Source organism: Tarenaya hassleriana, unplaced genomic scaffold (assembly GCF_000463585.1).
Source record: "Tarenaya hassleriana unplaced genomic scaffold, ASM46358v1 Cleome11, whole genome shotgun sequence".
Taxonomy (NCBI): domain Eukaryota; kingdom Viridiplantae; phylum Streptophyta; class Magnoliopsida; order Brassicales; family Cleomaceae; genus Tarenaya; species Tarenaya hassleriana.
The window spans coordinates 2,526,515-2,550,052 of NW_010961290.1; the positions used below are offsets into that span (position 1 = coordinate 2,526,515).

The 23,538-nt window shown below is 38.8% G+C and overlaps 5 protein-coding genes across 8 annotated transcripts; 1 reads left to right on the top strand and 4 right to left on the bottom strand.

The window, feature by feature from the left end:
- Positions 1-3,012: 3,012 nt before the first annotated feature.
- Positions 3,013-5,568, bottom strand: LOC104805590 (protein DETOXIFICATION 9-like). 2 transcript variants are annotated; one of them, XM_010530207.1, is made up of 7 exons: positions 5,221-5,568; positions 4,399-4,943; positions 4,233-4,319; positions 4,082-4,138; positions 3,752-4,018; positions 3,455-3,660; positions 3,013-3,372 (listed from the first exon to the last, which is right to left on the bottom strand). In XM_010530207.1, the coding sequence occupies exons 1-7, from the start codon at positions 5,443-5,445 to the stop codon at positions 3,293-3,295; spliced, it is 1,467 nt and encodes a 488-aa protein (XP_010528509.1). In that variant the 5' UTR covers positions 5,446-5,568; the 3' UTR covers positions 3,013-3,292. The 2 variants fall into 2 exon arrangements, with proteins under 2 accessions (XP_010528509.1, XP_010528510.1); XM_010530208.2 differs by having other exon boundaries at positions 3,752-3,990; positions 5,221-5,567.
- Positions 5,569-6,518: 950 nt separating this feature from the next.
- LOC104805588 (protein DETOXIFICATION 9-like) lies at positions 6,519-10,428 on the bottom strand. Of its 2 annotated transcripts, none has more exons than XM_010530206.1 (8): positions 10,122-10,428; positions 9,151-9,449; positions 8,339-8,883; positions 8,158-8,244; positions 7,999-8,055; positions 7,651-7,889; positions 7,143-7,348; positions 6,519-7,065 (listed from the first exon to the last, which is right to left on the bottom strand). In XM_010530206.1, exons 2-8 carry the CDS (start codon positions 9,400-9,402, stop codon positions 7,012-7,014), a joined length of 1,440 nt encoding a protein of 479 aa, XP_010528508.1. In that variant the 5' UTR covers positions 9,403-9,449; positions 10,122-10,428; the 3' UTR covers positions 6,519-7,011. The 2 variants fall into 2 exon arrangements, with proteins under 2 accessions (XP_010528508.1, XP_010528507.1); XM_010530205.1 differs by having other exon boundaries at positions 9,151-9,455.
- A 90-nt stretch (positions 10,429-10,518) lies between these two features.
- On the bottom strand, positions 10,519-18,030 carry LOC104805591 (DNA ligase 6). Of its 2 annotated transcripts, none has more exons than XM_010530210.1 (19): positions 15,544-18,030; positions 15,222-15,339; positions 15,013-15,094; positions 14,831-14,933; positions 14,639-14,735; positions 14,338-14,440; positions 14,132-14,263; positions 13,918-13,965; positions 13,279-13,376; positions 13,109-13,174; positions 12,705-12,864; positions 12,410-12,517; positions 12,092-12,141; positions 11,929-11,963; positions 11,750-11,811; positions 11,503-11,664; positions 11,340-11,428; positions 11,105-11,204; positions 10,519-10,982 (listed from the first exon to the last, which is right to left on the bottom strand). In XM_010530210.1, the coding sequence occupies exons 1-19, from the start codon at positions 17,897-17,899 to the stop codon at positions 10,671-10,673; spliced, it is 4,281 nt and encodes a 1,426-aa protein (XP_010528512.1). In that variant the 5' UTR covers positions 17,900-18,030; the 3' UTR covers positions 10,519-10,670. The 2 variants fall into 2 exon arrangements, with proteins under 2 accessions (XP_010528512.1, XP_010528511.1); XM_010530209.1 differs by having other exon boundaries at positions 10,521-11,027.
- A 662-nt stretch (positions 18,031-18,692) lies between these two features.
- On the top strand, positions 18,693-20,331 carry LOC104805592 (probable S-adenosylmethionine-dependent methyltransferase At5g37990). The gene is made up of 3 exons (XM_010530212.2): positions 18,693-18,795; positions 18,939-19,631; positions 19,941-20,331. The coding sequence occupies exons 1-3, from the start codon at positions 18,706-18,708 to the stop codon at positions 20,277-20,279; spliced, it is 1,122 nt and encodes a 373-aa protein (XP_010528514.1). The 5' UTR covers positions 18,693-18,705; the 3' UTR covers positions 20,280-20,331.
- Positions 20,332-20,700: 369 nt separating this feature from the next.
- Positions 20,701-22,258, bottom strand: LOC104805593 (probable S-adenosylmethionine-dependent methyltransferase At5g38780). The gene is made up of 3 exons (XM_010530213.2): positions 22,155-22,258; positions 21,353-22,009; positions 20,701-21,228 (listed from the first exon to the last, which is right to left on the bottom strand). The coding sequence occupies exons 1-3, from the start codon at positions 22,221-22,223 to the stop codon at positions 20,896-20,898; spliced, it is 1,059 nt and encodes a 352-aa protein (XP_010528515.1). The 5' UTR covers positions 22,224-22,258; the 3' UTR covers positions 20,701-20,895.
- Between the last annotated feature and the right edge of the window lie 1,280 nt (positions 22,259-23,538).

Consider the following 23,538-nt stretch of genomic DNA (forward strand, 5'->3'; position numbering starts at 1 on the left):
TATTTAAATTTCATCATAAAGAACCATAAATATTAATTTTGAGCAAAAAATATTAACTATATAAATTATTTAAAAATAATCTTTTACTTTAAATTTGTTATAAAAAAATCATAACTATTAATTTAATAAAAATAAATCACCTATCTACGTTACTAAAAAAATATTTGGTTTTAAATTCACTATAAAATCTATAAAATTTGAATAAAAAACATATATAAATTATATAATCCTAAAAATCACAAAAAAAAACATAATATTTATTTAAATTTAATATATTTAATATTTTAAATTTATATAAATATTTATGAATATCAATATTTATGATAAATTTGTACACAAAATTTACATTTAAAATTCAGTATATTTTATTGGTTATAAATATTTTTTTTAAAACTTTATGTCAATATTTGATAGGTTGAAAATTGAGTATATTTAATTGATTATAGATTTCTATAGTTAAAATAAAATGTATTTTGAGAATTTCAAATAATTTATTTATTTTTATTAAAATTATCATATAAATCTATGAAAAAATTTAATAGATAATTTGAAATCTCTAAAATAATAATATAAAATAAAATTTTAAATAAAATATTTATAACTAATAAAATATACTCAATTTACAATCTTTCAAATATTAATATATATTTTTTATATTTTAATAATTGATGATTTTTTTTATTAAAATTAATTATTGATAATTTCTTATAATAAGTTTAAAGTAAAATATTGTTTTTAAATCATTTGTATAGTTAATGTTTTTTGTTCAAAATTAATAGTTGATGGTTTTTTTATGATGAATTTTAAATAGAAGTGTTTTTTTTTTGTATAATTAGCAAACTTGAAAGTTTTTTGTGGGTTTGTTCCAAAATTTTATTAATACAAATTGAATTGGAATCAAAACGGATTCGATCTAAATCAAAACGAATGATACGAATCCAAACAAATAGAATCCGAATTGAAATGAATGAATCAAAACAAATCGAGTCCGAATTAAATAAACTGAATTGATCAAATTTGAATCGATCCAAATGAAAACAAAATTGAAAAAAAATGTTCCGAACGGAAACAAATCCAACCAAAATCAAAACGAAGCTATCCGACCCGAAAAGAAGAGGACAAATGGAGCATGGGATACGTTATATTCGGGGAGGGTATGAGATGATGAAGCTGACGTGGAATTTATACTCATATTTTAAGCAGAATCCGGTTCTGTAAGCATTGGTCGGCCACAGTCACCGTCGGTACATATGCGGTCTTGAAACGCAATAGATTTCAACAATTTAAGGATTTGTTACAACCACGCTTAGAAAATATTCATATACCTTGTTTTCATAATCAATTTTTCATCACTACTTTATGTGTTATTATCATACGTCGACATTTAATTTAGTTAACGTATATAGCCATTCACGTTTAGGACAAGAAAGCAGTATCATTTGTAACAGTTGTAACGTAATATTGTAAATGTTCGATACAGACACAATTGTTTCGTTTGTCTTCCATTGCATAGAATTATTTTTAAAACACCCATATGTGATTCACGTGTCGTTTTCCCCCCCAATTTCCATATCCGTTATCTCCAAAATAAAATAAAATTTCCACAATTATCGTAACCTGTGAATGTGGGCCTTCAGCATATGATTCTCCGCTTTGTCACGGTTCATCGTCGTGCCTAAATTATTACTTCACGCGTTCACATTTGACGCCATGTATATATACACACACACTATATCCTTCATAGTGTGTGGAAACAAACAAAAAAACATATACTTCCCAAATACAATTCATCTGAAATCCAAACATCTAAACCATCGTTCAAATTCATCAAACCGCTTTAGCAAATTATGCCTCCGTGGGGTTGCAGGGGTCCTCCTGGCGGCCGTGGACCGCCGCCGTTCGGGTCCTGGGGTCCACCTCCGTTCGGGCCACCTGGTCCGCCACCGTTCGGGCCACCCGGTCCGCCACCGTTCGGGCCACGTGGAGCTCCTCCATTCGGGCCACCACCGCCGCCGTTTTGGCCGGGTTGTGATGGACCACCGCCTCCTCCGCCACCGCCGTATTGGCCACCGGGATGGTCACCGCCAAACCAAGAAAAACCGAACCCTGATCCTAAACCAAAACCCGACAATAAACCGAAGCCTGATCCTAAACCAAAACCCGACGTTAAACCGAAACCCGATCTCCCTAAACCGGACGATGAAGTGAAGCCACCGACAGGGCCTAATCCTGGTCCAAAACCTCAGAAGCCCGACTCAGGCCCATCTGATGAAGCGAAGCCTCCTACTGGGCCTACTCCTGGCCCAGGCCCAAGATCTCGTTCAGACCCACCGCTTTACTGACGGATTTTCTCCAGTCTGATGTATTGCGTAATTTAAATAAAAGGGTTTGATCTTTGTTTTCGTTGCTATAATGACTAGACGATAATTAAATATGTCTACAAAAATAAAATTTATGCCATTTAGTATGGCATTTCCCATTCACAGGGCATTCTGCTTTTGCTGTAAAAATATGTTATAGTTTTTATCTCGTGAAATTAATAACATCATAGTTATGAAAACATTTTTGTACTTATTTACGGTGCTTTCTCATTTTCGTTTTAGTTCTTTTTTTAAAAAAAATTATAATTGAATTTAGTTGCTACTGTGAAGATTTAGATTTCTCCTTTTTAAAAAAAAAAATCTAAAGTATCAATTTTACGAGAATAAAAATAAATTGCTTATAATTGAGATTTAAATTTGCGTGAGAGTAAGTATCAATTTTACCAACTATATATATATATATATATATATATATATATTGAAAAAATGAATTCTCTTTTTGTTAGTTTAGGATCTAGATGACTACAAAACCTTATCCCAATCACGACTTTGATTATAATTAATATTTTATTTTTTGTTGCGGTCTTACAAAAAAAAAATCAATTAGAGATTATATTTATTAGGTTTCTATTGTCCAGTCCTCATCGTCAATCACACCTGATTACATTGCATATGTGTTCTATCTTTAATGTAAAAATAAAAACCTTCGTAAAATATGCATTAAATATAGTCATTGTTTATGTGACTGAATACCTTAGTACTAATATTAATATATGGGCGAGTCTGCGTAATTAATATTATTATTGACTTCAGTCCATTATTCTACGCGTTTGTGAGTAGACCCGTCAACTTTACGCGTTCCCATTACGCGCATTTTAGTCACGGACCTCGACGAGGCCCACCTCAGTTTGGGCCACCCGGCCCGCCACCCTTCAAATATCGGGGCCCATCTCCGATTGGGCCTAAGCCTTTCAGGTTGCCACCTTTTGGGCTGCCGATTGGTCATTCCTCGGAGGTTTCGCTTTCAAAGATTCTCTCTCGCCTTCATCGCCTGCAAATCCCATGAACCCAAAACAGATATCACACAAACGCTTCTTTTACCGGTTTCCTCGTTGATTGATCGAATAAAATACCTCTTCGGACCAACTGGTGAATGCTGTAACCAGAAGGAGGGTTACAGTCTGCAGCGTACAGCCTGAGAAGATGCCGATCCAAAGTCCTTTCGCGTTCAAGTGAAGGACGAAACACAAGAGAATGGCCACCGGAATCCCCACCAGATAAAATGCCCCTATGTTCACGTAAGCTCCAATCCCTTGCCTTCCTGCTCCTCTTATGATACCTGGAAACAAACGTAGTTAAAGAAAGAAGAACCCTTGAGTGCATATATACATATTCGCATTCATTTAGATCGATGATCGATGATCTTTTACCCGTTAGAGCGGCTGAAACGCTGTCCATGACTATCGAAACGCAGAGAATGGGAGTAATCTCCGCGGCATAGCGAGTCACTTCCTCCACATCGCTGTAGGCATAGCCCCAAACACCGCGTAAGAAGAAGAGTGCAATGCTGACGATACTCGACTCGGAGGCTGCGATTGTAATCGCGAGAAACGCAGACGCGGAAGCAGCCACGGGATTTCCAGCCCCGAGCTCGTTTGCTACATTGGTACTGCACATTTTGGAAACCTGTATAGTTTCTATCCGACACGAAGGGTTAAATGGCGATTAACGAACTAACAAGAGATGATGTTCCACCGTACCTGGCCGCAGCACCCACTGCACTTGCCAAATTGTAGTGCAAAGACGAGGTTGTAAATCTGTTTGATTACGGAAAGGTTAGAGGTGAGTGAATACAGACACAGTGATCGTTCCTGCCAAGTGTTGGGATTAAGGGTGTAATAGAAGTATTACATCATAGAGATCACGGATGTCTCGAGTTTTGCATTCGGTAGAAGCCCCGAAAGCAGGATTAGAATCTCGAACGCCGACCATTCGAGGCTGTCGGGGACAAAAAAGGAAGAGAATTTCATCAAGGAGTTACCATTATAAATCCGGTAAGGAAACTTGGAGGAGTTACCAGATCATCAGAGCAGAAGGTACTGCCAATTTAAAGAAAGCTTTCATGTGACCAAAGGCTTCTTTCGATATTTGGATTCGAGTTTCTTCACAAGCTCGAGAGCGTTTGGCGAAAACCCAGAGGGAAACCGCGTTAAGACAATGCGAAAGGCTGATAGATATGGCCGCACCTTTGGCTCCAAACCCTAGAGAGTAAACCAAGACCCAACAAACCGGTATGTGGATACATAGGGCGGTTAAAGAGCTCAAAACCATAGGAAATATCAGTCTTTGTGACTGCAAATACCGAACCAGAGACTGTAGAACAGAGTATCCGAACAATGCAGGTATAAGCCAAAGACAATAAACGGAAGCAATCTCTGACACTTGAGGGTCTTGATGAAACGATAACAGGATCTTCTTGATGAAGATCCAAAGGAGAGAGACTGGGAAACAGACAATGAGAAGAGAAACTATGGAAGTGAAAGTGTAGGAACCCAGTTTCTGATGCTGTTTTGCTCCAAATGCTTGTCCGCATAGCGTTTCCAACGCACCCGAAAGTCCAAACTGTTAAGGGCACACAAAAGGCGACCAGATCAGAAGCCGGACGCAGAAACAGAGCAGAACGATTTCTTGGTTCCAAGTTTTCATGCAATCTTTCGTCAATCAGATGATAAAGTGAGTTTTTTTTTTCTGATGAAATGGATGTTTTGATTGACGAGACACGTCGGAATAGAGAAAGTTGACGACTTTTCAGTTTCGAAGACAAAAAGCTGCGACCTTTCTCTAAACGCAATCTTATCAGTTCATTTCTATTTCAGGGACGAAGAAAACAAGCTCTTACAAGGAGACTGAATCCGGTGACGTTAGCGAAGGAGCTGGCGAGAGCGATTCCGGCGAGGGAAACTTCGCTCTGGTGGCCGACGATCATCGTCGAAGTGGCCTGGAGAAGATACTGAGACAAGTTTACAGCCACCATTGGAGCCGCCATTGAAGCTACCTTCTTTAGCTTCTCCCACCTTATATTCTTCTCTTCCTCTTCGGCTTTGACTAGCAGTGGAGCCTCCATATTGTTATTTGCCGGCTCGCTCTTCTCTCTCTTCAACTTCAAGTATGTGATGGAAGTTTTGCTCTGTCTCACTGTGTGGAAGACAGAAACGCCATTGGAGGGTCAGAGAGAGAGAGAGAGAGAGAGAGAGAGAGAGAGGCTCTTGGTAAACGAGATCAATCACGGATCTGTGGGCTCCACTTGGAATGTGAAGTGTGAGACGCAAGAAGCACGACGAATATGTTAATAAAACAATATTTAGATCTTAATTAAAAAAAACATTCGAAATCGCAATTTTCTAGAATATTATCAGTATAACATAAATTTTAAATAATTTTAGCGAATATATTTGTTAAGTTTCATAACCAAATCCTAGACTATCTCTTATAGCAGGATTGTATTTCTACCCATTACACTTATTATACAAGGGGACAACTCTCCTTTTATAGATTTTTATTCATATTTAATTCTTTTTTCAGTTTTATTATATGTATGAAGACGATTGAATAATAGGATATCTGAATAAATATTTCACAAATCTTAATAAAACCATATATATTCATACTTAATGATGATATTCAACGACTGTTACATTATATTAATCTCATCGTTCAACTCTTTGAAACTTGAATAATTGCATATTCCTTCTCTTAACACCTAGTTATTTTTATTAATCTGATAGAATTTTTTAATTTTTTTTTATATTGACGCAACTCAATGCGTATGGGTATGTAGATGTTTAACAGCAAATATAGTATATTGTATAATGTCGAATCATAACAAAATTGATACAAGTTGTGAATCTTATTTTCTGTACTTTTAGTTACAGCCAATGAAAATAACAATTCTTCGAATCTCTCTGCTTAATAAACGTGGTTTTGACAAGTGTTTGTAGCTATATGATTTCACTTCAAAGATTTTTCTGTTTTAAATTTGATATGGGATCTGATAAATTTGATATGGGATCATGTTGGTGTGTGTATATATATATATACACACCAAAATGATCATGAAGAAAATACCTTATATTGCCGAAGAAAAACGATTCGTGCTTACGAGAGTTGACTCGGGACAAGTCCAGAGAGCAAAATCAGAATCTCGAACGCCGACCATTCATGGCTGTCGGGAAGAAAAAACAGGGTCTAGGGCCACAACGATACGACCCAATAACTCTGACCAGCTGGATCGAAGGAAGAGAAGGGATTGGAGGCTCTTACGAGTAAGACCGAAACCCGTGAGACTAGAGAAGGAGCTCGCGAGGGAAAGCTCGCTCCGGCGGCCGACGATCATCGCTTGAAGAAAGGAACTGAGAGATGTTTACGACCACCGTTGGAGCCGCCATTGATGCATCCTTCTCCTTCCTTGAAGATTTGTCTGGATCGGGCTAATTATATGAATATTTTCTTTCCCTTGCAGCTTTTTGATATTTGAGTACACGATTGTGCAATAATAAACTTAGTCGTGGCTTAACAACAATAATAAAATAAATTAAAATAAAATCACCTTGGTTACTTCAAAATTTAAAAAGAAATAGGGCTTTGTAAAGCTATCATCGTTTCTTTCTTCTTCCTCAAACAACCAAATGAGTCACGGTGCCCTAATAACCGTCTTCTCAAATATTCTCTCCCTAGCCTTGATCGCCTGCAACAAAGATCTCATGCATGATCATCATACCATACCATACCATACCATGTCATGTCATACGACTCATACCATACCTCTTTGGTCCAATTGGTGAATCCAATGATAAGAAAAAGGATTAGACTCTGAAGAGTGGATCCCGAGAGCAGACCAATCCAAAGTCCCTTGCCTTGGACGTGAAGAACGAAACACAGGAGAAGCCCACTCGGGATTCCGACAAGGTAATACGAAGCGATGTTCAGATACGCCCCCATCTTCTGCCATCCTGTCCCTCTTACAACCCCTGTGCGCATACGAACAAGAATCAAGAATCAAGAAACAACAACATGAAAAAGACGGAAAATTTTCTTTTCAGCAATGCGTAACATCTCAGAAAGATCGTCTAATTACTTAAAAAAACTTGTTTCGATGCTCAAGATTTTGACCGGGTTTTCGCCTAAAGATCCTCTTACAAACCACTGAACATGGGCAAGAACATGACAATGTAGACAAAGATTCGAGGTTTTCCAATTTGTGTCAGTAAGATCGCGTCACTGCTCAAGATTTAAGCACGGTTCTGTTCGTGGGAATATGGAAGATGCTCACCGGAAAGAACGGCTAAGAAGCTATCCATGACAACGGAAATGCAAAGAACCGGAGTTATCTCAGAAGCATAACGGATAACTTCCTCCACGTTGCTGAACGCATAGCCCCAAACATGGCGAGAGAAGAAGAGACCGACGCTTATGACTGCCGACTCAGCTGCTCCAATCATAACTGCAGCAAACGCTGAAGCTCGAGCTCCCGATGGATTCCCGGCTCCTAGTTCGTTAGCCACATTGGTACTGCAAAACTCAAAACCCGCAACTCAAAATTAACAAAAGGCTGGTTTGAGATTGGAAGAGACGAATATTGATGTGAGACAGAGATAGAACAAGAGGTTTGGTACCGAACCTTGCAGCGGCACCGATGCCATTCACCACGTTGTAGTGCAGAGATGAGGTTGTGAGGCTGTTGATCATATAGAACACAACTCAGATCCGTTCGTTGAAAGGCTAAGCATCGGATCAAAAGGTTAGTATAAGATCGGTATAATTGTGTTCGAGGCATTACCATACAGAAATGACCGAAGTCTCTAGTTTCGCGTTTGGTAGAAGACCAGACAGTAAAGTGATAACCTCGAAAGCCAGCCATTCGACGCTGTAAGAGAAAACAACTGAGAAAAGTTTTGTAACATGGTTCATTAAGAAACGTTAAGAACCATCTAAGGGAAACACAAAAAGTGACATGTTACCAGATCATTACAGCAGAAGGAACAGCGAACTGGAAGAAAATCTTCACGTGGGCAAACCCTTCATCCGATATGTGAACTCGAGCTCCTTCACATTTTCGGGAGCGTTTCATGAAGAACCAGAGAAAAACAGCGTTGAACCAATGAGAAACGCTGATCGAAATGGCTGCACCCTTGACTCCAAACCCGAGGGTGTAAACCAGAAACCAGCAAAGCGGTAAGTGGAAACACAGAGCGGTGAAAGAGCTCAAAACCATAGGAAGGATCAACCCTTGGGACTGGAAGTATCGAACCAGCGATTGTAGAATGGAGTAACCGAATAAAGACGGTATGAGCCAAATGCAGAACGTAGAAGCTATCTCAGATATCTCCGGGTCTTGGTGGAACAATATCAGCAGCTGCTTCACGAAAATCCAGAGGAGAGAAACCGGGAGACACACGAGGAGAAGAACGAAGATGGAAGTGCAAGTATAGGATCCGAGTTTATGATACTGTTTCGCTCCATACGCTTGGCCGCATAGAGTTTCCAATGCAGCAGCCAATCCACACTGTTAAATAACAGGACAAATGAAATGCCAGAGAATGAAGGACTTGAAAAAATGAAACAGATTGTGTGTCGAAACATTGAAGAAGGAGAAGAAGAAGAAGAAGAAGACTTCTATGCAAATCTTTGGTCAATCAGATGAACATTATCTTTATGAACACCCAGAAATCAAAGTTATGAAACAAAAAGCTGTAACCTTTTTGACTAAAACGAGAGAGAGAGAGAGAGAGAGAGAGAGAGAGAGAGAGAGAGAGAGAGAGAGAGAGATTACGAGGAGACCGAAGCCGGTGACGTTAGCGAAGGAGGCACCGAGGGAGATTCCGGCGAGTGAAAGCTCACTCCGGTGGCCGACGATCATCGTCGAAGTCCCCTGAAGAAGGTACTGTGATATGTTCACTGCAACCATTGGAGCCGCCATTGAAGCCACCTTCTTCAGCTTCTCCCATCTTTTTTTCCTCTCTTCTTCTTCTTCTTCTTCTTCCTCCTCTGTTCTCTTCGACGTCGTTAACAGTGGAGCTTCCATTGTCTCCTCTCTCTCTCCCCCCCCAACAGCTCAGGTGGAGTTCACGACTGTTTCTATACGGACCACGAGGAATACATTTTTATTTAATATTTTGGGAATATTTTCCGCACACTATGTATTGAGGTTAAGAACAAATGGCAAAATTTCCAGGTGTTACAGATTAAATTTTATTTTATTGGAAAACACACTTTACATCTAGACAAGCCCGTATTGTTCTGTATTCCCCATGAACTTGGGTAGTATAATTAATTTATAATCTAATGTATGTAATCAAAATTTGAATGCGTAATATAATAATCGAATTAAGTTAATGTGACCATATTTCAGTAATTGAAAATCTTTTTATGGGGTAGGTTGGGTTAGGTTTACGGCAATTCAAACCTTATATATATATATATATATATATATATAAACGACAACATTAATTACAAGGATAACAAAAAATATTTGGGAAGTCCGTCATTAAATTCTATTCTGCCATCGTGAATATAATAATAATAATAATAGTAGTAATAACAATCGTGTAATTTAAATTAACGATGGAATGACAGCCCATAATAAATTAAAATTTAAACAGAGACAAACACGCAAATATGAAATTTAAACTTTTTTTTGGATGAAATTTAAACTTATTAAATCCAAAATCAATCATCTCCGAAATCACGGTATCCGACCCCGTGGTCAAATGGTAAACAGTCGGAGGGAGAAAGAGAGAGTACCGTCTTTGCACTCGTAAGAAACGGAGCTGGATTACCCAACGCAGTCACGTCGGTGATGGTGATCAGCAAACGCCAGAGCTCGCCGCCTCCTTCGAATTGGCTTCATATAGAACCCTAGATTCCAGAAGCTTCATCGAACTCCTAAGAGATCCAAAGCCAAACCAACCCAGAAAACAAGGGTTTCCATTTTCTCGGGAAACAAACAACAACAGACTCCTCAAGGGTTCAGGGGGAAGGTTAGGGAAACTGGGTCGTGAGACAAATGGGCGGGACAGTATATAAACCCCACAGAAAAAGGCAGAAGAGGGTAACTATCGATTTTTTTCTTTTTTTGTCAAAGTTCCATTTTTAAGAATGATCAAGAGAAGAAACCATCCGATTTGTAAAATGTAAGGGATATACATCAACAGATATATATATATATAGACACGAAAATATTTACAGGAGTTCATGGCAGATGTACGTTACATTGCTTACGAGATCACAAAAAGTTCCATGGGACACCAAAAGGAAATTTTACCTGATGATCAGATTCAGGGACAGGAAATTTTAGTGATGAGAAGCAGCGATGTTCATTTTCCGGGTCTGAGAATGGAACATCTCTGCAATATCTGCAGATGTGATGCATTCCTCTGGGTTTCGATCCGTAACTTTGCGGATGAATCTCGGGAACCTGATGGAGATGCCTCGGGATGGATGGACGATGCCTATAGCCGCGTGATGAACGGGTGAGACTGTGAAATCCGCACCTCTGATTTCCCACACGAGCTCTGGTGAGAACCACATGTCGGGCGTCTCTGCAGTTCTGTAGTAAGGTGGCTTTTTGGCAAGGATCTTATCCCCAGAGTAGAATTCTTTCATCTTCCGAAAACAGAAAAGAGATTCCGATGATAATTTTGTTTCATCCTTGGAAAAAAAGATGCATTTATGGAGAAGAGGACATTGTAATGGCGTTCCCTTACAAGAATAGTTTCACCAGTTACCTCGATGTAAAAAGCGTCGGAGAACCCAGACATGACACGGCAGACACTCTGGAACTCCTCTGTTTCGGGGTCGAAGCACGCCATGAGGAATGGACTATACCTACACAACGATAAATCATGAGAATGCATTTCGGACAATACCAGGATTGTCTCTAATTGGGTTTTTTCAGTGATGCGTCAAGTTCCAAACTCAAATCAAACATTTGGTTTGTATAGGAATTAAGTTTTTGAGTACCATCCTGCTTTTCTCCCATTTCCATGCCAAGCACCGATAGGAACTAAATCCAGTGTGTCGTTCAATCCTTCGACATAATCTCGCTTGACCTGCGACCACAATACCGGTATCAGTTTTCTGCATTTTGGATGTCATTAAGCAAGGATGATATCAGACATCAAACCTTGAGCCATGAATCAGAGCGCTTTGAGGGAAAGTATCCGGAATCAGAATGTAGAGATTTAACCATGATCCCTTCACATGACGACTGAAATGATTCTTCTAGAAAAGCACTTATTCTGCCCAAAGTGTCTTCATTGTTCAGCGAGGCGACTTCTGCTTCCACCTTATAAATCACGAAACGGGTTACCATAGTACTTACAAGGCATCACTTTTACGAATTCTTATAAAGGAAGAACTATAAAACTTACAGTGATTTCCTTGGCATAGTCTAAATAGCCCGGACGGGTCTCAGGGAAGACCTCTTTCAGACCTTAAAGTTCAAGCACAACCAATTAGAACTTCGAAGCCATCAAAAATTAGAAACTGAAGACAAATATATGCATGCGACAACTGAAAAAAAGACGAGAAGGAAAGAAAGAGGGATTACGTTCTCGTCTTTCATGGAGTGGAATAGCCAAAAGCCTGTTACAGAATCTAGTTAGCTTTCTCTAAATTTCCGTCACGCACCAAGGAAAATCAAATTCACAAGATGATCCATTTTATTGTTAGGAACGGGAAATTTAAAAAAAATCGGAGTATAAGGCTCATACTGTTCTCCATTGATGAACATGATATCAAACACAAAAACGCAGATATCAACCTGCAAAAAGAGAAATAAAATGAGAAAATAATGGACAAATAACGTATCTTCGATCGATATGCAACAAGGTACAGAGAGAACCTCGAGCAAACGATAAATTAAACCGAAAAAAGCAGTCAGTCCCCCAGAAAAACAAATTCATTTTCTGCTGCCCATGTTGATTACTAGTTAACTAAAGTTTAATATGCAACTAGGATTAATTTAGTAGAGTCTTTTTGACTTCTCAAGTTCATAGAAGCACTGACTGGCAAGAGATTATATAAAGTACCTTGATACGGTCAAGAGTTACTAAAGAATCTTTGCCCCCTCTCTCTCTGGTGGATAGTTCTTGGAATGACATGAGCTTATTCCCATTCTTCCTGTCAGTTGCTACCACCTGAAACCAGAGAAGCGATATGCCTGTTATGACCCAGAAACTTCTTGAATCTCGATTAAAGATTCATGGCTCATTTCTTACAAGTTGCAGATGCTTCTTCCTCGGTTTTTCCTAAGTGTGGTTTTAGAGAAGATTATGGGAATGTGACAGAGAGGTACAGTGGGAGTTACAAGTAGAGTCCCATTACCTCAGCATCCAACATGAATGTCTCAGCAGCAGGGCTTGAAAATTGTTTAATTATATCGATTAAATCAGGAAACCTCGAGGTCGTTTCATCCCCATTTCGAGAGAAGATACGCACAGTACCATCAAGAAGCTTATGGATCTGGGCACGCTGACCATCATATCTGAAAGTTCAATTCAAAAAGTAATTAGCATGCCAAAGAAGACTAGTAATGCTTCGGATGATCACACCATATCCTGAGAAGTAAAATCAGACAACCCACTAATAGTTAGATGAGAAATCAACAGAGTGCACAGAAGATTCACGGAAATTCAATAAAAAGGAAATGTGATTCATTTTCCATTCGATATTCAGGAAAATCTTAACACATTTAACTAGTTCAGGAGAAGTTTCTGAGACAAACTGACTTGTATTCACATGTAAACGCCTTGTCTTGGAAAAGCTTTACACATTCTTGAACCCCGTTAGAAATTCTGCCATGGAAAAACAAACAGCACAAAACAGAGGCACACAGTATCAACAGTTCTGGTCCTTGCACAAAGATAGCATCACCCACTATAAAAGATGTATAATTTACTTTGCAAGCATCGGTTTAATAGGTATCCCTGGGAGCATTGAAAGAGTTGATGATGAAAACTCAATGCCTTTTTCCATGAGAGAAGGAACAACAACATCCTGTAAAAAAAACGATACGTTCACGTCGGTGCCTCGGTTGAAAGAGATAAAGAAAAAAAGGATGTCTGACTTGACCGATTGGATACTATACCCTAGAGAAAAAAAGATCCCAGTAAAAAGTTCTTTTGGTTGGAAGGTGTTTGCTGCGATCAGCAGCATTTCAAGAGACAACTAACTCTATAAGGAGAAGAAAACAAAACGTATCCATCTGCTATACTACCCTCGTCAAACAAATCTATCCAAAAAATCATTCCTCAATATTCATAACTATGACAATATCCTCTCCATTATAGATCACATAACAATAGGATACAATAATGACGGGTAAAATACAAGGATTTGAAGAAAAGTTGTAAGCAGATGGGAATTTCAAAGTTGTGTAAAAACAATTGAAAAGCAACACAAAATCTCGATTAAATTACACTTAAAAATTTGAAATAACTTGAGTTTGAGATTTAACAAGAAGCCATTTCCACCGAAATACTGCAAGAAAAGTAGCAGCAGTAACAATGGAACCGAAAAATTGACATAAAATGCTCACCAAAGAAGGAAGTATGTTGTATGCCTCAACCACTGCACCAGAAAGAACCTAAACATTTCAAAACGGAGGCAAGACAAGATAAGCAACATGTCTGAGTTTCTCTTATCATTATAAAAGATTATAGATAATTATTTCTTCCTTGAGCTACTAGATCCAAACCACTAAGTGACGGGGAGACAATTTTTGAAAGTCTAAAAAAATTTAAAAGTCAAACCTCAATTTTCTCTCTGAAACAATTGTCTGATATTTCTCCATTATGTAAAACTCGGAAAGAATTCATTATTATAGCTTGGGCCAGTGCAGGCAGAACAGTTCTCAACATGGCACCAATTCTCAGATTACGGACCTGAAATATAGCTTGAGAAACTCAATCACCATTATGGAATGATTGCTGGGAAAAATTATTTTGTTAAATCTTACCAATGTTCTAACAAGAAACTTAATCTCTTTCTCTCTACAAGAGCGCATTAGCTTCACAATGAGGTTTTTCTTCTGCCTAGTACTTCCAGTACCTGTTTGCGCACTGAAGAATGCTATTACTAGGAGGATGAGCTTGGTGGAATGACCAATACATTAGAAAATTTCTGTGGCTAGATAAATGAGATCCTCATAGTTGACCCAATAATGACAAAAATAACTTTAGTTCTGACAAAAGCTGTACAAATCAGGTATCAGAAAAGAATCATCTACTTAACAAACAGCCAATGAAGAAGTCCTATACCTTATCTTTCGCAGAGTTGAAAAAACATCTCTCACTAGAAGTGGAGGAGGAGGAATAAGTAGCTTTTGTGTCTGACGACATAGCTGAGCGACATCCCCTGGGTTTTGATCATTACATATGTTAGCAGTCATGCAGAAGGAATAGCAAAACCAAGTCACACAGGTTAATATAAAAGCATGCATCTTTGTTTACCAAGATCACCCAGGCTATTATACATCTCCCTCATGGTAGACCGACTTGTTCCACATGCCTCTTCCAAGGCAGATGTGATCAAACTTCCACCAATATTGAGATCCTATGTAATTGCTACATCATGAGAAAAGTCTTCCCAGAGTTCTGTGGAAGACGAGAAAAAGAATATACAAGATACTGACAATGTTTTCATGATCTGCAGCAATCTTATTCGTGCACAGATAAACAGCAGGCAGCACATCTTCAGGCGACAGGGCCAACAAGCTGATTGATGTAGTATAACAGAACAATAAGTGCCAATCATTTGGTGGTGTTGCAGCTTAATCATTCAACTAGGGTGGGAAAACTAGAAAAGAGAAAAGGCATTTAAGATATCTCTACAGAAATAAACCTTCTAAACATGTTGCACAGCATAGACATAGCTTTGATCTTGCCCCTTTCACCTTCCACTAATGTAAAGGTTCGGACAAGGTGGATATATGGAGCAGGCTGTCCATCCCTCCAGCATGCTACAACATGTAGGGTAGATCAGAAAACACAAGTGACCATACAGCGGCGTGAATGCACAGAATCAATGCAGTATGTGAACTAAAGATTGCCCATCTCCCAGTAGGCTATTTGGTACGAGGGTTAGTGATACCTCAGTTACAAATTTGAAACGAAAAGCACATGATATGAAAATTTATTTAACTTATACATAAAAATATACCAACCATGCTCTACGGGTTCGTATTTTTCTGGAGGCAATGATACATAGTCTGATTCCGTGTTTGCTTCTAGTGATGTCTCCTCAGATAACTTAATTGTCTGTCCTGGTTTCTCTGAAGCCTTTTTGTCCTCGTGAGAGGGACAATCTTGTGGAACATGCATAAACTGAATTAAATTACTAGACATTCCTCCCCGACATACATCACCAAGTATTTCCTTGGGATTGCTATAATAGATATCCAATGCCCTATTTATATCTCCCTTAGCCTTCTCAATAATGGATGCAGCATAATCTCTTAAAGATTCTGAACCATTTACGATATTGATAAACTGATCTACCGTTTCTTTGTACCCTCTACTAGCATCATTCAGGACCTTATTTCCAACTGTTGTGCATTCCTCAGTCTCTGAAGGCTGACCAACAAAATCAGGTCCATTATCCAAGACCTTATTGAAGAACTTAGTTATGGTTGACTGCCTTGGACCCAATGGTTCCAGTTTTGGATCTTTCTTGGCCTTTTTGTTTAATTTGCTGCCTATGTTTTTCTTCCTTTTCCCAGGAGAAATGGTACTCTTCATTAAAACCACATTACTTGGTACCTCAAAGCCTTTTTGACTCGTGTAAACCTCTGGTGGAGTGCTGTCAACATAACATTTCTGTGAAAGGGGTACGCTGTCATCAAACACAATGGCTTGGCCTTGCGAATTAGATGCAGAAAGAGAGGCTTGCTTATAAAGCTCTGTTTCCAGTTCATAAAAGCTATTAATTATTTCTACAGCATTGTTTTCTGACCTGCTAATGAGATCCAACATCTGTTCTCCAGAGACCCATGCAGGCAAACAATCACGCAGTTCTATCAACAATTTCTCAGTGTCTGAAGAATGGATTCCTGTCACTGAACCCTGTAATAGAGGCTCTCCAGATGAAAGTAAAGCATTTGATATCCCACATGGAACATTATTTTCGCAGGCTATATCTGCCTTCTCATCTTTTCCATGCTTTCTGTTCAAGCTTAACCCGACATCTATTTCTATTTTCTCATTCTTCTGGCAAGACCCGCGATAGAAACCCATTAAAAACTCTTTTTTGTTAGCCATTTCATCAACCAGTCCAGAAAAATGCTTCTGCATTTTACTAACCTGCTTGCTGTCTAGCTTCTCAATATCAATTCCAACCGTAGGAACAACTCGTTTAGGCTTCAAGAACTTTACATACTCCCTAAGCTCTTCATAGTTTGAGTGTTCACTATATGGAACAAGATGTATCTCCATGGAATCCTTAGATCTTACAGCAAATTTATTGCGTTTCACTTCATAAGTCCACCCAGTAGGTACAAAACCTACGACCTTATCATACCCTTTCTCATTCATGATCTCTTTCATCCTCGCAAAATTTGGTCGAAAGTATGGCCACGTCTCACCCAGTACACTCCACCCCACAACATGAACATCGCTCTCATTCTCATCCTCTGTAAATATCCCAATCTCTCCAAATCCCAAGACACGCAAAATCGACATTTTTCTCGTGTCCACGAAGATTTTCCTCTTGCATCTCCTCGCAATCTCAACCAAAATCTTCTCTTTCCCAACAACATAAGTGGCAACAAGAAACAAAACCCTTTTCTTCCCCTCCACAAACTCCCCGCCAATCTTATCTACCACGCTAGCCACATAATCCACAGACTCCTCTTGAGTCGGAAAAACGAATTTTTTGTTGCAATAAGTTGTGTCCAAGAAAATCCCATCACAACCAACAAATTCACAAAGGAAAGGGTCCAATTTCATCGATTCACAGAATCTGAAATCGCCAGTATGAACGTACCTCTCGAAACCGCCGTTCTCGAGCTTGAGCTTGAACAAAAACTGCACGGCACCGGGGCAGTGGTTGGCATCAATCAGTATCACATCGCATCCATCGATCACTACTGTTTGCTGCAAAGGCAAAGCGAAGACAAATTGTGAGGGAACTTGAAGGACATCCCTCACAAGCCGAGCCGTCGTGTCGGAGCAGAATATAATTCCTTGAGACCAAGAAGCAGAGAGACCGGAGTAGTGGTCGGAGTGGAAGTGCGAGAGGAAGAAAGCTGCGGTGGTGGACGAATCGGAGGATGGTGGGAAGCGGAAGAAATCGACAACAAAGGTGGTTTTGGGTATCCGCTTCGACGCAGGGACCAAAGGAGAAGGGAACCGCGGTTTCGATGTCTGAATTGGCGGAGAAACGGATGAGACGGCGGAGAGGAAGAGCTCCGACGAGTTTAGGGTTAGGGTTACAGTGTTCTCGCCGCTTGGGCTTTCGCCGGAGGTTGCGGGGGTTCCGGAGATTCCGGCGAACGGTATGGTTGTGGAGGACTCAGACGCCATGAGGAGACGAAACTTTTCGCGAGGCTTTTATACGAAGATTTTTGAGGGAAGACGAATTGGCGCCAAAACGGCGACTTGGAGTTGGCCTTTTTTTTCCCTTCTGTTTGGCCAGCGGGAAAATGCGAGAAAACTGAGAGATTCCATCGAGAAAATGAAGGGAAAAAATCTAGTAAACAAAACACCAAACCGGTTCGGTTCCGTTTAAACCAAATTAAACCAATTATAATATTTATGAATTTACTGAAATAAATAACTAAATAAATAAATTTTATGTGTGTTTTCAGAAATGAAAAATTTTGAGTATCGTATTTCCATCGAAAGATAATAAAATCGTACAACATAAAAATTGTAATTATCATAAAAAACGATATTTACAACATCTTTGAAAAGTTAACTAAATCGAACAGTAGTATTATGTGTTAATTTTTCGTTTTGTTATAGTATACGTAGACAAATTTATAGAGATATACCATATGTATATATTTTATTATAATAAACTCTAGTTTTATGGATTTATAAGATTTATCTCGAGAGGAAAACACACGTCGGATGAAATGAACTTGTCAACGTGACGACACGTACCAACTCCACCAACTACGAAGAAAATTATCATATAAAATTAAAGATGCAATAATGGGGTCAAATAATAATAATGAACCCATTACATGTTGTTGTTTCATTTGTCCATTATATTCCCTTTTGACCCGTAATGACCGGTATCCGGTTATCTAATGAATTCGTCTATAAATTGAAAACAAACTTTAAATAAAAAAATAAATTCTCAAAAGAAAGTTTGGAGGAGAGAAATGGAGAACGGAATCCCCACATTATCTCAATCTTATCCCATGAGCGGCGGCGACGGTCCACATAGTTACACTCGTAATTCTTCATACCAAGTAAGTATTTTTTTTTTATTATTAAACATTAAATCATCTTGGTCTGCATTTCATGATGACACTTTGATCTATAATTAGAATATGTGATTAGAGACGCATGTGCTATGTATTCATATGCCAAATCTCCGCCTCTTTTATTACAGAAAGCAGCTTTAGAAAGTGCTAAAGCAAAGATCAAAGAAGCCATTTTAGAGAAACTCGATCTCGAAAACCCGAATCCAAAACCCGATCTAAACGTTTACAAAATCGCGGATTTCGGGTGTTCGGTCGGACCAAACACGTTCGATGTGATCCAAAACGTTGTGGAAGCCATCAAACTCAAACACCAACGAGAAGGAACCAAAGGAGGAAACAATCATAAACGCTTGGAGTTGGAATTTCATGTTTTCTTCAATGACCAACCCGACAATGATTTCAATACCCTCTTCAAAACCCTACCTCACCATTACCACGACCATGGAGTTTTCTCGTGCGCAGTTCCTGGTTCTTTCTATTCCCGACTATTCCCGAGAAACAGCCTTCACGTCGGGCACACTTCTTACACGCTCCATTGGCTGTCAAGGGCTCCCGAAGATGTTTCCAACAGAAACTCCCCGGCTTGGAACAAGAACAGCATCCAATGCACTAATTTGGTGGAAGAAGTGACCGACGCTTACTATCAACAGTTCAAGAAAGATATTGGAGCTTTTCTTGAAGCTAGAGCACAAGAACTTGTGCCCGGTGGCTTGATGATCATCTTGGGACAGTGTTTGCCCGATGATGTACCGATGATTCGGACGTGGAAAGGTGTAGTCACCGACATGATCGGAGATTGTTTGGTCGACATGGCCAAATCGGTAAGAACGCTTCAAACTGTTCTCTCTGCTCAATCTTGACATTAGACTAGCTAAATCGGTCCAAAAATTATACCAAAACCGAAAACAAACCGAGATAACCGAATTCTAAACAGGGTTTTTCTTAATATCAAGTGATGATCCTTCGGCGTTGAGAGTGATGTGTAGTTGGTAAAGCCTTAGAAATTTCAACAATTCCTAAGTGAAAGTTTGAACCTTTATCCTATACTTGATTTTCAAACGGTCCAAAATGAAAAACAGAAAAGTCTAAGTTGCGTATAGCTCACAAATTATTATTTTTTGTCTTGTTAGGGAATAACAAGCGTGGAAAAGGCAGAGTCCTTCAATTTACCGATATATTTTCCATATTTTAGTGAATTGAAGGGGGTGATCGAACAAAATAGATGCTTTAGTGTTGAGATCATGGAAGAAGTAAAACATCCTATGGAGGAGATGACATTGAGCATCGGCTTCATCGTTTCCAAGTACCGAGCCATCTTCCATGGAGTCATAGAAGAACACTTCGGAGATGGAGTGATGGATGAATTGTTCGATCGATTCTCTAGGAAACTCGCCCAATGCCCTATTGATTTTAAGGAATGCCAAAAGGATATGCAATTCTTTATCTCGCTTCAGCGAATTGTCGATTGAATTTGTAAGGGCTTTTTTTTTATGTTGGAATTTTAACATGTGTTACAATTTACAGACTTGTAATATAAAATCATGGGTCTAATATATATAATTAATTACGTATATCACGTAAAAAAATCAGTCAAAAACAGTGACAATCGAATAACATGTTATATCCATTTTAGAGGTATACACTTCGAAAATGATTTGATATAAAAATATACAATCTCATAGGAAATGCCGTTTAATATATATATATATGTGTGTGTGTGTGTGTGTGTGCACTGTCTCTCGCCACTACTACAAATAGAATGTATTCCTATCTAAAACTAGAAAATTGTTTAATGGTATCTGCAAGTTAGTTCTAAGTTTTTCTGAAATGTCAATTGGACCCCAATAAATTTAATGCTTACATTATATTCCAATTTCTTAAAAAGCGCCGTCATTCACCCAACATTTTTTCTTATGTAATTCACCCAAACATTTCATACACGTAACTTTTGTTTTTTCACCAATGATATCCCTTTGATTGGTGTACGACATCATCATGTTCCATAGTTATTCACCCAACAGGTAGATCACAGGTACAAAAAAAAAAAAAAAAAAAAAAATCTCCTCTGTTTCAAATGATCGGCAATCACTTTCGCCGAAGGAGAACGAAGAACTGCATCCCGGCTTTGGCATTGGCCAGTTCTTGGAGCGAATCTTGGACCTTCCCCTCGAAACATCCCATCGCCTTCTCCACGGCGTCTTTCCCGAACTGCGACTCGAACAGCCCTCCGAACGTAACTTTGTGCAGCGTCGCCAAGAACTTTGCGTCCAACGGGAACTCGTCGTTCGCGTGGCTCACTTTCTCGAACGCCTCCAGTTCGAAACACCCGTTTTCCTCGATCACATCCTTGATCTCTCCCACTTGCGCAACGTATATCGGCATGTTGAATGAGTCCAGCTTTTCTTGATCGATTAGGCCCTGTATCCAAGATCCATCACCAGACATTTGATATTTAGCACCGAAAAACGTGTATGTGTATGTATGTATATATATATACACACACACTTAGAATGTATTAAACCTTTGTTGCTGTAATTAGTACCTGTTTAGCTACATCGTTGAGAGAAGATCCAATGCAGTCGAAGAGTATCCCTTTCATCGTTTCCGACATTTTAACACCGTCTGGTAGACACGACCCAAGAAGCATTAACAACCCTCCGGACACAAATTCTTGAGCTCTCGCACTCAGAAAACCCCCGAAATCGACCTTGAACTGATCAAGATACGCATCCGCGACCTCTTTCGTGAATCCCGTGCAATGGATATCCTTATTCCACGCGGGAGAATCGCGAGCCGTGATTCCTCTTGGAACTCGGGACAACCAGTGAAGCGAATAAGAACAGTGTCCTACGTGGAGACAGTCTTTGGGAAGGACACGGCCGAAGAAAGAGCCTGGAACGGCGGTAGCGAAGTAACTTCTGGTCGGAGGAAGTGTCCGGAAGAGAGTGTTGAAATCGTTGTTGGAGTGGTCGTTGAAGAAAACTTGGAACTCGACGTCTTTAGGGTTTTCTAGGGTTTGCTCCTGAAACTTGTGTCCTACGGCATCTATTATGTTTTGGACAGCGACAAACGTGTTGGGCCCGGTGGAACAACCAAAATCCGCTACGTTGAAGCTAAAGCTATTGGAAGTGAAGTAGAGATCGAGTTTTGTAGTGATGGCTTCGTCGATCTTTTCCTTCGTAGCTTCAAGCAACGCTCTCTGCAACATATACATATGTTTTGCGTGAAATCCAATGCGTGTGTATATGTATATATATATATATATAAGTTCTTAGAAAGAACAACAACAACAACAACAAAATATATATTATGCAAGCAAAATAAAGACGGCAGAGTTAATCAACCTGATACGTCGAGTGTTGGCTGTAGCTGTCTCCACTCTCGCCGCCGGCCATTGTGTGCGAAGGAGCCATCTCTCTCTCTCTCTCTCTCTCTCTCTCTCTTTCCTTTTCCTTTGAATGGATTAATGTGAGTATTACGATTGTCTGAAGGTCAAGAGTCTTTCCCCATGCGTGTTATATAGTTCTCTTCCTTTGAATATTCAATAAAAAAGGAATAAAATGTTTGAATGGAATAAACAAAGAAGGGTGAATGGACCGACACGTCACGTGCTTTAATTAATTGTAACGTTAAATTAATGTCTATTTTTTTTCCCTACGACCTATTTGCTTTTCATCATTTTCTCCACACCCCTTAATTTTGTCCTCTTAGATTTTTGTTCTTTTCTGATATTCTACGGAATTTAGAAAACAGTCAAAGAAAAACGATTGCTTGCAATAAAACATATGTAGATAAACAAAGTCTAAGAGGTTATATATATATACACACACGCACAAGAAAACACCTAAACAATCCAGGAATCTTAATAAAACTTGTAATTTTATAAAATTATCCAAAAACTTATATTTTTATTAATTTATTTGTTCTCAATCAATTTAAAATATATCCTTAATATTTGTTTATTATAAACATTAATAGTAGGTGGGGAGAAATAAACACGTGAACGGGGGGAGGTTGGGAACAAATTTAGGTTCAGAAGATTCAGGAGCCACCTTTGAATTGAATGGAGCCCTTCTTTGACCGGAGTTGCCGGTCCACTGCATTCGTCCATATCCTAAGCACATTCACAGGTGCGGAGTTATATTATAATATAATATAATCAATCTTGCTTTATTAGTCAAGACGCCAACTTTCTTTTCTTTTCTTTTTCTGTTATTGCTGGGTTCGCTGTTATTTTAATTTGTAAACGTTATTAAATCGAAAATTATAAAGTAAAAAAATTTTGAAAAATTATGTTTTCGTGATTTGCAATTAAAAAAAAAAACTGTAAAGTATGATACAAAATAAAATCACCAAAATCTATTCGGTCATAAAGGGTTATGAAAACTTTAAAAGAACAACAGATCCAGTTGATTTTTCTGATCTTTGACTTCTTTCTTTTCCGATTTACCAATATATAATAGAAACAAGTAAATGCAGAAGTAACATATTTTAGAAAATTATTAAAAACAAAATTACGTCATCAAATTTTATTTCTCTAAAACGCTATTGTTATATTGTATTTCTAATTGGTCGATAAACACATACTAAAGTTACTAATCAAGCGTTGGTTTGGAATTTCGCAGGGAAAGAGAGACATTTTAGTAAACCGAACCAAACCAAATCAAAACTAAAAAGCATATAATATACCGAAGAACATTGGGCCGATATTGGGCTCTGTACTTGAAC

Coding starts and splice junctions, on each gene's coding strand:
- LOC104805592 (XM_010530212.2), top strand. CDS start 18,706: ATGGAGAACGGAATCCCCACATTATCTCAATCTTATCCCATGAGCGGC. Junction 18,796..18,938: donor CTCGTAATTCTTCATACCAA/GTAAGTATTTTT, acceptor CTTTTATTACAG/AAAGCAGCTTTAGAAAGTGC. Junction 19,632..19,940: donor TGGTCGACATGGCCAAATCG/GTAAGAACGCTT, acceptor TTGTCTTGTTAG/GGAATAACAAGCGTGGAAAA.
- LOC104805590 (XM_010530207.1), bottom strand. CDS start 5,445: ATGGAGGCTCCACTGCTAGTCAAAGCCGAAGAGGAAGAGAAGAATATA. Junction 4,320..4,398: donor CCTTCTGCTCTGATGATCTG/GTAACTCCTCCA, acceptor TGTCCCCGACAG/CCTCGAATGGTCGGCGTTCG. Junction 4,139..4,232: donor ACATCCGTGATCTCTATGAT/GTAATACTTCTA, acceptor GTAATCAAACAG/ATTTACAACCTCGTCTTTGC.
- LOC104805593 (XM_010530213.2), bottom strand. CDS start 22,223: ATGGCTCCTTCGCACACAATGGCCGGCGGCGAGAGTGGAGACAGCTAC. Junction 22,010..22,154: donor GCCAACACTCGACGTATCAG/GTTGATTAACTC, acceptor TATATGTTGCAG/AGAGCGTTGCTTGAAGCTAC. Junction 21,229..21,352: donor TCAACGATGTAGCTAAACAG/GTACTAATTACA, acceptor TCTTGGATACAG/GGCCTAATCGATCAAGAAAA.
- LOC104805588 (XM_010530206.1), bottom strand. CDS start 9,402: ATGGAAGCTCCACTGTTAACGACGTCGAAGAGAACAGAGGAGGAAGAA. Junction 8,884..9,150: donor TCACCGGCTTCGGTCTCCTC/GTAATCTCTCTC, acceptor GTTATTTAACAG/TGTGGATTGGCTGCTGCATT. Junction 8,245..8,338: donor CCTTCTGCTGTAATGATCTG/GTAACATGTCAC, acceptor TTTCTCTTACAG/CGTCGAATGGCTGGCTTTCG.
- LOC104805591 (XM_010530209.1), bottom strand. CDS start 17,899: ATGGCGTCTGAGTCCTCCACAACCATACCGTTCGCCGGAATCTCCGGA. Junction 14,934..15,012: donor CTGCAGATCATGAAAACATT/GTCAGTATCTTG, acceptor GCAATTACATAG/GATCTCAATATTGGTGGAAG. Junction 13,966..14,131: donor GTTTCAGAGAGAAAATTGAG/GTTTGACTTTTA, acceptor TGAAATGTTTAG/GTTCTTTCTGGTGCAGTGGT.